Here is a 13,021-nt window from a genome sequence, read left to right on the forward strand (position 1 = left end):
AGCTACACCTACCTTTTGGCTGCACTGCAAGTCAGAATGTCTTTATTAGCACAGTAGGACGTCTAGAGAGTTACATAAGGTGTGTCACCAAATAAGACCTTCCCTTTTTCTGGTCCTGAAGGCAAATGAAGATCAATACGTAGACACCTAGTACTATGACTGTTACCAAGGATTGTATTTTGAGGGTCGAAACTAAGAGCTGAATGAAGAACATCAGGGCTACATGAACATGATCAAAGAAATAACTGTATATACTAAAAGGTTATCATACCTTCGTTGGCTCCTGGGTTAGATGAATGGTGCAATGTGATAACGGTGAAGCCATGCATGTAGAAGACAAGACCACGGTCAGTTAGACAATACAGTTATGCACTATGGATTAAAGGCATATAGAAGCAAGGAGTGCAACACAGTTCTAACAATTCAATACAGAAGGTCCACTTTATTTATAAGGCTCACCTCAGAAGGCTGCAAACTGCTTTTGTTTAAGCCTCATCACCCAGAGAAAGAGCAACAGACCAAGCTCCAATCAGGTAAGAAGCATCACACTAACTTACATTCAATGGGGAAACAAGATCCAAATTCAAGTGGAACAAAAACCACCTTAGGGATTTAGATTATTGCAGCTATGGGGAAGTTTCCCATAATGCAAAACAATTCAGCAAAAAGTCAGATATGCAGTTTATTAGGTAGATGACAATGTAAAATATCAGTAAGTTGAGGAGTTGTTCTCACCTCCTCTTAAAACCATGGGTTCAGTGAGGAATAATTCTGTAAGAAAGTATATGCCCCAACTCACTCCGCTTTCAGATTTGGCTACCCTACTTCTTCGAAAGTGATTTAACTGTAAATTCAACCTGTCTATCATCAACTTCGGTTCTTAAGCACATATACAGCTTTTCTGTCCACTGTATTCATTCAGTTCTAACTGCTGGCACTATGGTAATGGTCTCAGCCTACTGACTCACCACCATACCAAGAGCTACTCAAGATCTCTCTGCTGTACTTTGGACAGACAATACTTCTTCATAAACTGATTTATCATGGTGAATAACAAGAATCAAGATAGGAAATATCAGCAATAAAATATCACAACATATTACAGCCTATTTGTGAGCTTAGCATAAACTGTAGACTGTGCATACCTACATCAGCATAGCCTGCACACATCGTATTCAGTAACATGCATTGGCTCAAATCTAAGGACAGAGACATGTTTTCTCCAGGCGTAAGTAATGCAACACCCAAGACCTTTTGGCCATAATTCCAGTACTAGTTTCCCTACTTGTTATCTCCTTCCTGAAATACGAAGTTTGCCAACTTGCTCTGAAACTAGAAACTTCTTTCTTCTGCAAAGAAACTAGACCAAAAGGAACCAAAAGAACTTCTGTTGGAACATCCTACTCCTTTACCTGGTAAATTATCAAAAGCTGAAGTTACAGGAAGACCTTCTTCAGAATCCGTAGGTATATCCAGTTCTACAAGTGCTTTCACATGGACAAGGACCTAAGCTATCGAAACCAGAGTTACCCTCTTTTTATCCTGTCAGAGCTCGGGTTTAGGCTACGCCACTGTCTCACCAGAGGATGCAACACAAAAATAACCAGCAACAACTTATCACATCTCTAGCAGGATAAACTTTGCCACAATTTACATCTGTGTTTGAAACACTTCATGTAGTACAGTTAAGAAAGTGCATGGAATGAAAATACTGAGTTTGAACAAGGAATAAAGGCTAATTATTTGAGGTAGATGGTACCACCCTGACAGGTTATCCACATAACTGATATTGTTTGCTGAGGAAAAAAAAAATCCACTGGCCACCTTTGTGGTTCTCCAATACAGCGTTAGGGTTTACATTAGCCTGTTGCTCCTCACCCAAACTTTTCAAATCACAGGTGGAGAAAGGGGCTTCTCAAAGACAGAACTTACGCATGCTACATAGGCTGGCATGGCAAGGCTAGTGCCCCTACCTGGAACTCTAGCAGGAAAAGAGTCTGGAGACCCTGCTCCAGCTCCTCCTTCCTCATCATCCTCCTCAAACTCCAAGTGTTCCTCTTCTCCAGGTGCTAAAATCTTCCTGTAAAATATGAAAAAGAAGAATGAGACCAAAGATCATTCATCATCTGGCTTTCAACTCACAAGTCTGCACCTGAGCATAGAGCAGGGACAACATGCTTTAATGTCATTTCATGCTTCTGATTAGCTGCTAAGTGTATCTACAGACCCTGACAGAGGTTGCAGGAGCTCAGCCCACAGAAAGCACAGAGTCTAAAACCAAGAGACAATACACAGACATATAGGGGCCTATCAACTACCAAAAGCATGGGCTTGATTTTTAGTGGGACCTAGAAAATCAGATTTCAAAAGGGTTTTATTAACCAGTTTATCCAAAGCAATGCAGCAAGTAGATAGCTCTAGAAATTCTAGTGTCCCAGAGGTACACCAGGACCCAGGCTACGCTCCCTTTCGGATACATGCCTGCACATGAAGTGAGCCAGTTCTTGCTTACCTGAGTGGGACAGGCTGAACATCAAAGGGAAACTCCTTATTGTAAGTGAGGATATTCTTTAAGACTGCAGGCAGGAAGGAAAAAGAATCCATATCCATAAACAACCATTAATTCCACTACGTTGCACAGCTACATCCATTCTCACAACAGCTTCACATGCACAAGTAATATTAAAAAGATCAGATTATGGAAAAAAAAATTGCTCTCATATTTCAAACACCAGTACAGTCCTGATCAGAGCTGTATGACTAGATACAGGCAGGCTAACTGCAATTCCAGGACATAATCACCACCACATTTACACAGGCAGGGAAGATAAACATGGCAATAACCAAACAGCTACACACCCCTGGGGTAATGGTAGCAGTCTTTGGTGGCTGTTGAAAGGAGGGTGGTGCTGTTACTGGCAACAGCTCCAAACAGTCTGAAGTCTCCAGAACTGACACACTTAAGCACATAGGTAGGCTCCACATTCAGACCGTTGGAGTCCAAACATACTCGTAAGACATAGCTTGGTTGAGAATTCCTACTTCTTCATGCATGTGTTCTGGGTTCTTTGGGGGGGGGGGGGGGGGGGGAAGAGCCTTTTTGTTTGGTTGTTTTTTTCTTATTTTTTCTGCCCTCAGAAGTCAGGGCAGATTGGTAAAATCCAGAAGAGATAAGGTGCAACATCTGAGCATCAAGCCCCCAGAGACACCGACTAAACTCTTCAGGTGAAGAATGGCATTGCCATTTGTATCGGAAACTTATTCAAGTTTTAGTAATCACAGCTTTAGCTGTTATTTTCAAAAGCATTTATTAGTAAAAGCAAAACTTCCAAAAGCATGTGAAAGAAATAAGCATTTCATGACGGCTAAAGGGCCTAAAAATTTACAAGAGAACACCTGCAGGGAGAGGCACTCTCCTACCAGATAATGAGTATCCCAGACTGGGTACGAGGAAAGGAGGTAGAAAAACTGAGTCTTGCACCAAGTCTCACTTTGCAATAAGCCCTCTCAGAGCACATTTCAGAAATCTCCCCCTTAGGACTACTGAAAGAGAACGAAACTGTTTTTAAATAGCGTTAAGATTACACAAGTACCCAGAGGTACTTAAATACCAGTTATGTTTAAGGAACCACTGCCAGGCCCCTCTGCCTCTGCACACTGCAATTCAGCCAGTGTAGGAGAGTTTTCCCTGTCTGTCTTCATATTCGCATCACTCAGCGTGGGCTCCATCATTAACTTACCAGACACCATCTGAATGCTACAATGAACAAAGAATCCCTCAGGGAACTATACAGAACTCGGAGTCTTTCCAGTCTTTGCTCGTTCTGATTCCCCCCCCGCCCCAATTTCTGCACCACCACCTGAGAGGTTAGGTCCTGCCTGATTCCAGCTAGACACAATACATAAACACATAGAAAGCTTTAAGTTGCCTTCAGTCAGAGATATGACAGGCAAAACTGATGCCAAGTCTCTCTCTCCCCTCTCCAAAAACTTCTCCAAGGGATCAGTAATGCAGACCTCAGCATGGTGGAAAAGAATCACAGTCATTTCCCAACAGAGAAGCAGCTGATTAGTAGCAGTCACCTTCCAGCACAGCTGAGGTTCAGGAAAAGAAGGGGATTTTTACCACTCAGAATTCCCCGGCTCTTGGAGGGCTATATCATACTGGAGACAGAAAGTGAAACTGCCCCAGGCAGAAAAATCTCAGTAAAGTGAGATGTCTTACAGATCATAGGCACGTTACACAGAAGCAGTAGAAATTACTCCCACCTTCCAAAGGTTGGCAAGCACTAGTATCCTCTCTCTTCCCAGTAACCGGTTTCTTTCACTACGTAAATGAACACCCCCGAAAAACTCTTTCTAGTAATTCATGTCAGTCATCACTAGAGGGCATAAAACACTCCACCCATAGGAGCACAGGAAAAAGGCAAACGGCTTTCCAGCGCCAAAAATCTTGATGCTGCCTGGAAGCAGAGCTGAGCGTACACCCTCCTGCCACAGAGCTGCAGCCACGCACACGGGCCTTGGTTCGGGAACTGCCTGCGGGAGTACGCTGCCTTCAGCCACCCCGGAGGTGTTGGTAACAAAGGCAGTGCTGAACTTTGAGCCCGAACACTTCTTGGAACACCATCTAGAACCTCTTGCCTTTTGCCGCAGAAATCTGTGGATCAATTTTTTTAAAGGGCCTTCAGCTCTGTCTCATCACCAACAGCAAATAATTTTGCAAAGTTGTAATACAGCGATTTACTAAAGTGCTCCTTTAAACATCATCAGGGTAAAAAGTGGACTACAGCGCTCAGCCTGTTGAAATACTTATTCAAAGTTACTATGAAAAGGCAAGCCAATAAGCTAGCAATGTAACAATCATCCTTTGAGGAAAAGGAAAATCCTCTTTACAGCTATCACAAGTGCGAGTTTCAGTTGATTTAAACAAAAAATAACCAGATCACAGGAAAAAAAACCCAATATGTTATAATGAACAGGAATCTCCCTTGCAGTACTGCATGAGACACCCAAGCTTTAAGAGGTTGGTTTGCACTGTTTTGGTTTTTGTTTTGTTTCAAAAAAAATACACATCACCCCTGGGAGAAAGAGCATTTCCCCCTCCGTAATGCTGCTGCTGAGAACACAATTCAGAGAGAGTTCTCCATGTGTGTAACTAGTGGGCAGATCCCAGTGTCATGGTCTGCATTTATGTTGCTTTTCCAACAGAAATATTTTTAAAATACTGTTCTGCAGGCTCTCGTGCAGAAGCTGCCTTTTCTTTTGTGAAATTGGACAAAATCACACTGATTTTACCAGCAGCTGGCTCCCTCTTGAAAGATTTCAAAAGAAAGTATCAAGATGAGCAGCAAGACCAGTACGCACTAACTTGAAGACTACTGTCCATTTGGATTTTTAGTGACAGCCTACGATACAGATAGTGATTTTTTTTTTTTTAAACGGACAATGCAAAATTATTCAGGTTTCAGGCTCCCCAGTACAATCCAGCATCTACTTCTCATCACAATACATATATACCAAGTTTGAAACTAGTTGCTTAGTGGCTAGAATTATGACACACAGACACAGGCACACGGGCTGTCCCAGCCTATCCATTTGTAATGTGTTGTTATAACACTGGTATAAGCTTCCACAAGAAAAGGATTTGTGACATCCAGTGTATTAGCAATGATTTCACACAGTGTAATCTCAAAAGAACTATTTGTATGTACGGACCCTCCCGTAGTATTATTCTAGCACAAAAGATTCAGTGACAAATCCTATAAACAAAACTAGCCAACTGCTTCACTTTCCAAGCAGCGTGAAATGCAAGCTTAAATAGGAAAAGTTAGAACTTGACGACACAAGGAAAAAAAGAAAAGGCTAAATATAAGGGCCTTCGTTGTTATAACACCACCTAAACCAAATTTCTCAGCCATTTTGACAGCTTCAGGCACAGAAGTAATTAAAACAAGCCAAATTGTGTGAATAGCTGTTTTTGTTCCACCCTAGCAGAATGGCTTGACCTAACAAAGGAATTGCTTATTTGCATGGCCAACCCAGATTTTTGTAACTTTTTCTGGTGGAACGCAAAAGAAAATTGACAACACACAAATTAAAACCCTTCATGGTGTATTTTATGAAATGGCTGGTGTTGGCCTGATTAAGATTTACTCTATTCAAGATACACTTAAAAACCACAAAACAAAGGCACAATTCAGAGAGAAAGAGGCCAGAACAATCCAAGTCAGATGGCAGCATTAAGAACATCAATGTTCAATTGTTGTCGTAGAAGCACCCGTTCTCCTCCAAGGAAAATAACTCAGTGTCTTTGAAAACCGACGGCACACACTCTTCCTCAGTTTTAATATAGTTGCTTGTTGTATGAAGCGTGGGCTGAATGTGCTTCACACTGTTTAACAGTTTTCTGACAGCTAAAATTCAGTTCTCTGAGGGAGGGCAAGATAAGCAACAGGTCTGTCATACAGTAACTGAAATTTTGGCTTTTAAGAAAAGGACGCATTTCAAGGAAAGCTTTACGTCTGTTGTCAGAATGTAAATTCTGACTAAACCCTTCAACAGTCACTTCCTTTGATTTGTAGAACGTTTGATCGATTAAAACATGGTTCCTCTTCCATCATTCACTCACAAGGCATTTGCACAATGGAGTCTAAAATCCACAGTCATTAAATTACAACATCTTAAATACTTTGTGAACAGAGAGCAGGAGTATCTATACAAAATAATCCCAAATCAGAGGATGCAGAGGCCAGACATGCAATATGCATATTGAGAAAGACCAAATGCTTCCAACACATAGGTAAACCCTTTCCTGAGTTATGGTCTTCACAGACCTAGCAGTCTTGTAACATACCTTCGCTTTCCATTTTCAAGGACGAGCTTAAAATCATTCAGACTCTATGTTTTGGTAGAGAAATTAGGAACCTCAGTTCAACACCTGGCTTCTTGACAAGCTTCCCTGTAGGATCCTGTGCCAGTTACTTAGAGAATGGGAGTGCAGAGATGCTCAGCTTATTCATGAAGTGGCAACACCTGCATTCCCAACATGTTTATACCCAGCATCCCCCTTAATGATACAACTGTGACAGAAAGAAAATAAAATCAGCTTTTGCCAGCATGAAAGACGCTCTTCCACATCTCCTGTTCCCCAAGAATAGTAGAAGCATTAGCATTCAGGATAATAATGCTTAGATGTGGAAGCTCTGATCATAAAGATGCTTTGAGAATAAAGCAGTGTTATGGAAAGGAAAATGTAGCAGATATATAGATAATTCCTACATGACAAAGTTATTTCTAGATTGCCATACCAAGAACTGACCCAGGATCAGTTGGAAAAACACAACATCATACAAAACCCTTCAAAGACTGACTCACATCCTCACTTTGACTCCTAACTTCATTAGCCTGGTAGTGTTACGGTGGTAGGTGACAGGCGATTGGCTACCATGAGTACAGGTCAAATATTTTCAGAAGGAAAAATAAATTTCATGCTGCAAGGAGGAAGACCACAAAGCATTGAAATTCAGTTCAAATAAAAAACTTGCAGGCAGATTTTCCAGCTGGTTATCTACCATACTACTGATAGCTTAAATTACTATTTTGTGCAACAATTAGCAGCACCCACATAATTACTCATTTGAGAAAAAAGATTAAAACATTATCTGAAACATTAGGACTACTATACTTTGAAGTTACCCATATTACATTACTTAACGCACATGAGTTTTTGTCTACATGGTTACAGATGTTTGGAAGAACCACCTAAAACCAGCATTACTGTCAAATCACATTGTGGTCAGGCAGTATTCATGCTGCTGTCATATTTCCCACTGTAACGATAAGTGTCACTCACTTAAAATACAAAGAGACTACTTACTTGGTTCCAACTTCTTCAGATCCTCAAGCTTAAATTCGTCCTGTGATTGGGTGGACTAGGACATTAGAAAGAAAGAGTTAGAACTGCCTTTGTTCAAGTGTACCAAGTTACTTCAAAGCTACATCCTAAAAAAATCCCAAACAGGGTTTGGTTCACAGGTGAGGCAGAAAGTATATTACTTCTCATGTATTGAGAACAAACTTATCCCACGTTCCAAGCTCTAGTGCAAGATAAATATTTTTAAAGTAACTAGTTGGTCTTTCATACTCATTACACACATGAACATTAAGGCAGAGGGACTTCCCCAGCCAAGTTGTTCTGAAGCAAGATCAGCGGTAAGACTGCACTGCAAAGTGATGCTCCAACACGAGCACTCACAGTTCGAGACACACATCCAACATTGTAACACCGGCAGAAATTATAGTATAGAGGATGAGCTTGACAAAATGCTCAGCTAAGAGCTCGCTGCAAATGGGAGAGGGATTCCCATCTCTCCTTTCTCCAACTCTGATGATGCCGTTTCCTCACCTGGCGTAGCACATCTGCTTCTCTGTAAGCCTATTTGACTTACGAACTCAAGAGAAAAGTTTTAAATTTTTTATTCTGAGGTAGGTCACTGACAGTGTGGCACGCTGAACTAGTCTATTCTGAGATGATGAGTGTTGGAGCTAGCAGAAGAAAAGTGGTGCAAAGGATTGACACTGGACATCCTCTTTTAGGCAGAGGATCCGGTCTTACTTATTGTGTCATTGCACCCTTGGCATCTCTTAAGATTACGGGGTTTTTTAACATTTCTTTAAGGCCTAACAGGGCTTTTTTTTTTTCTTCTTTATTTTGTTCAAGTGTCAAGAGGGACCTTCTGCAAGACTACAGAAGGACAGTAAAGCAGCTATACCCATACTGTTAGAAGAATGGGAGAAGGCGACCACACTCACTAACTGCCTTAATCTCTGCTAAGGAACAATAACAAAACTGCAGCAAATAAAACACTCCTCAAAGTGACATGGATGAGAAGTTCTAGTACTCTCGCATGAGGTTATAAAATCCTTGAGTTACTGCTGAGGAACCAATAGCAAGGCAGGCTGTTCGGCAAGACATCATCTCTTCAGTTCGGCAGGTTACAACATTGCTGCATCTTCTGCTGTTGCTCTGAGATGTGACCTGACCCACAAAGCTGTCCCACAATGGAACATGCCTGCCCTCATCACAAAATCAGTGACTCAGAACAAATGCAATGCTGTTCCAACACCCCATGTTAGATCAAAATAGAGAGACAGGTAGAGCAAACCAAATAATTTTTCAAACGCTGCACAGCCTTGAGACTGGTCAGCCCTCACCTCATTAGTCCAGCTCCAGCACACTGCCCAAATTGTCACTGTATCCCAGCCTCTCAGATAACTGAAGGCAGCACAACAGATCTGCTGCACCTTGTACAGCAACATTAAGTACTCGGGAGCGCTGCTGTGAGTAACTTGACACATAATTTGCCTGTCACCACTCTTTACCAACAAAGACGTGATCCAGTAACCCAAACTTCGCTTCAGTTGATTCATCCCTCCCCCGTCCACACTCTTTTGGAAATTCCTCTCACTTCCCTTTTGTGTTGGGGATAAGATTGTACCAAGAGAAAAAGAAATTAACTTCCCTGATATCTACCCTCACACCAGAAAAAAGCCCAAAGGGTAGCTTCTAAATCATTATTTTCACACACTTGCCTACAAGCACTGCCAGTTTTCATGACTGTTATGGAGTCATTTTTATTCTACACACACATTCTTCCTCATGCTCCATTACAATTTGTGAAGCGTCTGCATTAGTGCAAGGGTCACTTTTTACCCTTGCACACAGGTTAGGAAGACAAACTATTTGGTTCTGAAGGACCAAAGTGAGGCAAAGAAACAAAGACACAAGACCTGCAGTTAAATTCCTGTACAAACCCCAATACATGCTCATATAAGCACTTAAAGGTTAAGGCAGCCACGTGGGGCATCATGTTGACAACCTGGAAAGTCCAAGTGTTGGAAGGGTTTGTTCACTCTTGGTTATGTCTGAAGACAATAAACTATCTTTAAAAAGCTCTACAGTTAGCTATCATGAAAGTATGAAGTCACATAGGAGAAAGAGCTGTACCTGTAAAGCTGCACTTCTCAGTTCCAAGCATGTTGCAATTTTAGCTATGGTTTTCTGAAAGGGAAAAACAAACTTAATTTAGTCCTGAAACCATATTCTTCCATATTCACATTTTTAAAATGTAAATATGAACAACTGTTTTTTCTTGCGAACATTTCAGATCTGTTACTCAGTACCAGATCATTCAGCATCAAAAGCTTTTTTTTAATACACAAGTAAGATTTTCTGAAAGTGGAATAGATGAAACGGACACCTGCCACTTAACTCCCCTCCCACAGCTCATCAACACAGGTGGGGGACATTCACTCAGCAGAAACTGTAATAATGCCTCCCACATCATAAATCGTTCATATAGTCAACTGCTCTGAAGTGATAGGGGAGAAAATTAAAAAAAAATTTCCAAACCAACCAGTATATTACCTTCTGAGAACTTGAGCAGTTTGTTCTCATTTGCCCTTTTAAGAGTCATGTTTACAGTTCCTCTATCGGGCTTACAAGCTCAGCAGACCAAGCCAGCCCTCCTCAGAAGTTACAGAAGCCCAGTATCTCAGCACTGAAAAAACACAGTCCGCTTTTGTGGGTTTTGGTGGTAGAGGAAGTATAAAGGCAGATTATTTTTCTATTTTTTGTAATTTTAAGACATTTAAATTCCAAGTAAAGCACAAAATAGATTATTTGATTCAAACTTTTCAGTTATCTAAAATATTCCTGAGCAAAACTATGAATACCTAATTTCTCTTTTAAAATGTAGAAGAGAGGGAAGGGCTTCAAAATAGCTCATTACAAGCAGCCTGACTTCAGAGACAGTGCTACTTAGCTTTTGTCTTATAAAGTAAGAAGCTCCAGCAGTCACATTTGTTTCTATTACTACCAGCTTAAAAAAAAAAATAATCAAGAGGAATTCAGACTTCCATAACTGACATCAAGTAGACAGAACTGCACCATGTATTTTACTTTGCTTCACCATCACAAGTTTGTTCATTAACTAAAGGTTTTAGTGAAGAAAAACTTGGTCTATCTGCAGAGATAAGGGGCCACATATAATTCAAAATGCTCTGTGGAACATTTATAAGGCAAGAAAAATAGCAACTCTGAAGCTATGAAGAAAAGCAGGTTATTTTCAAAGTAAGATTTCCCCTCAGAAGGAAGATAAAAGTTGAAATACGCACCTGTAACTCATTCTCTCCTTTTAAACCAGGCAGTATAAAAACAGCTCCCCCCAGGCTGGACGCAAGGGGAAGAAAAGATTTCCTAGAGCACAACTCTAGCATCAAAGAACTTCAAGAGTATGGGCATCTGGCAAGTTAGAAGGTATCGGTCAAAAGCAGAAACTTCCCTTTAAAGGAACGTTATATTTTAGGGCTCCAAGAGGTTTGTAGCAGCAGATAAAAACAGGGTGTGCTTTCACAGCTACCTTCCCAAGTCATCTCCCTTGACTCTCCTGAAGTCAGAAGCGCTTCTCAGTCAGCTCCTGGGCCACCACTAGTTTAAACAGGCTGGTCCAAAAGCTAAATGACTCCAGTTTCAGTTCACTTTACACCACACTGAAAGTTGAAAGAGTTCAGGAGCTGAATTATAAGCGGATCAGACATCAATACCTCAGGGGCACAGCCAACAGCTGGAGTGTGTAAAAGCCTCAGAAACCTGATTTTCATCTGCCACCACAGGCTCATGAAAGCTTTCAAAGCCATTTCTCCCCAGCTGGTATCTCCTCTCATCTTAAACACACTGTTACAACATGGCATTAGCCCAGACTTTACATCCTTTTAGTTTATATTACTGTCCATTGTATGGAGGTCTTATAAGAAATTCAGTTCTTTTGAGCACCTTCAAGAAAAGTAGAGTGATGCATATTACCACAGGACACACATTGTTTTCTGCTTAGGATGCAGCATGTACAGCAGTGTGCTGTTTGGGATTTTAATATAGAGCAGCATGACCGTATACTTGCATGCAACACGGCAGAGTAAAAATATTACATCTCCATTTCTCTCAAGGTTCATTTTGTAGTTTAGGTTCAGTCAACAAATTTCTACCTCCCTGAAAAAAATTCTGCTACATAACAGAGATCCATAGCTGGATCTCCAGCATAGCTTGGAAAAAGCACAGATTTTTGAAAAAGAAAGGAGTACATAGAGTCCTGGATTTCTTTTGACACTTTCAGACCCACACTCCACACATGGGTGTTATGGATTTACATGTACCTTCAGGCTGAACAGGAGGACACCAAGTAGTACTACAGAAGCACATTCTCAGTCCCTAGGGTAAGAATGGACTACATCCATCTAATCAGCTGCAGCATAACCAACGGAATTCCTTTTTACATTTGAGAACATCTGGAAAGACACATTTGCAAAGGTAGAATCTTAGAGGAAGGTGTGAAGTAATCAGCAAAAGAAAGGAATCCAGAGGTTCCCTAGGGAAGGGAGGGGAAATCTCTGAGGTTTGACTACAGCTCTAACATTTGCAAAAACCCAGCTGTTTGATGGTTTGGGTGTTGACTGCTGAGCAAAAAGCATGCCCATTCCATGTCAGATCCAAACCCCTCTGACTGCACCACAGAAAGAAGGCTACAAGTTCACAGGGTGCCAGCACGCAGGATATGTGCCTCACCACAGAATCAGAACACGTAAACAGATTTTCACATGGCTCTTCCTCTGTGTCTCACATGCAGAGCATTAAGCCCACACCGTAAATGAGGTCTCAAGAAGCACTGCTCAACCCTGCCTCCTTTGCCAATTCACAGATAAGCTCAGCGACACCCCTGTTCCCAATCCTGCAGATTTGTAACCATGTATACTTAGAACTGCCTGAACTAGGTACCTCCTAACAAGACAAACAGCAACACAAAAAAGTGTGTCCTCTGGCTCCTGGGGGCTGAAGGGCAGTAACGGCTCTAGAAACAGATTAACTGAAGAGAGTTTGGGAATCTTAAAATAGTAAAGAATAGGTTTTATATGGAATCTATTGAAATATGGCAAGCTCCCAGCAGGCATTATTCATAACTATTTT

At 41.2% G+C, this 13,021-nt stretch overlaps 1 protein-coding gene across 3 annotated transcripts in view; it reads right to left on the bottom strand.

Moving 5' to 3' along the window:
• The window catches only part of AIDA (axin interactor, dorsalization associated), a 29,772-nt gene that overhangs the window by 8,980 nt on the left and 7,771 nt on the right, over positions 1-13,021 (bottom strand). For 2 of the 3 annotated variants that reach the window (XM_064446319.1, XM_064446318.1), the window contains exons 3-6: positions 10,010-10,063; positions 7,880-7,934; positions 2,513-2,576; positions 1,974-2,080 (exon numbers count right to left, since the gene is read on the bottom strand). In XM_064446319.1, coding sequence (XP_064302389.1) covers positions 1,974-2,080; positions 2,513-2,576; positions 7,880-7,934; positions 10,010-10,063 — 280 coding nt within the window. Of the gene's footprint in view, positions 1-271; positions 284-1,973; positions 2,081-2,512; positions 2,577-7,879; positions 7,935-10,009; positions 10,064-13,021 lie in introns of all 3 variants that reach the window. The other variant, XM_064446317.1, reaches the window with a different exon arrangement.

Source organism: Phalacrocorax carbo, chromosome 3 (assembly GCF_963921805.1).
Source record: "Phalacrocorax carbo chromosome 3, bPhaCar2.1, whole genome shotgun sequence".
NCBI classification, from domain to species: Eukaryota; Metazoa; Chordata; class Aves; order Suliformes; family Phalacrocoracidae; genus Phalacrocorax; species Phalacrocorax carbo.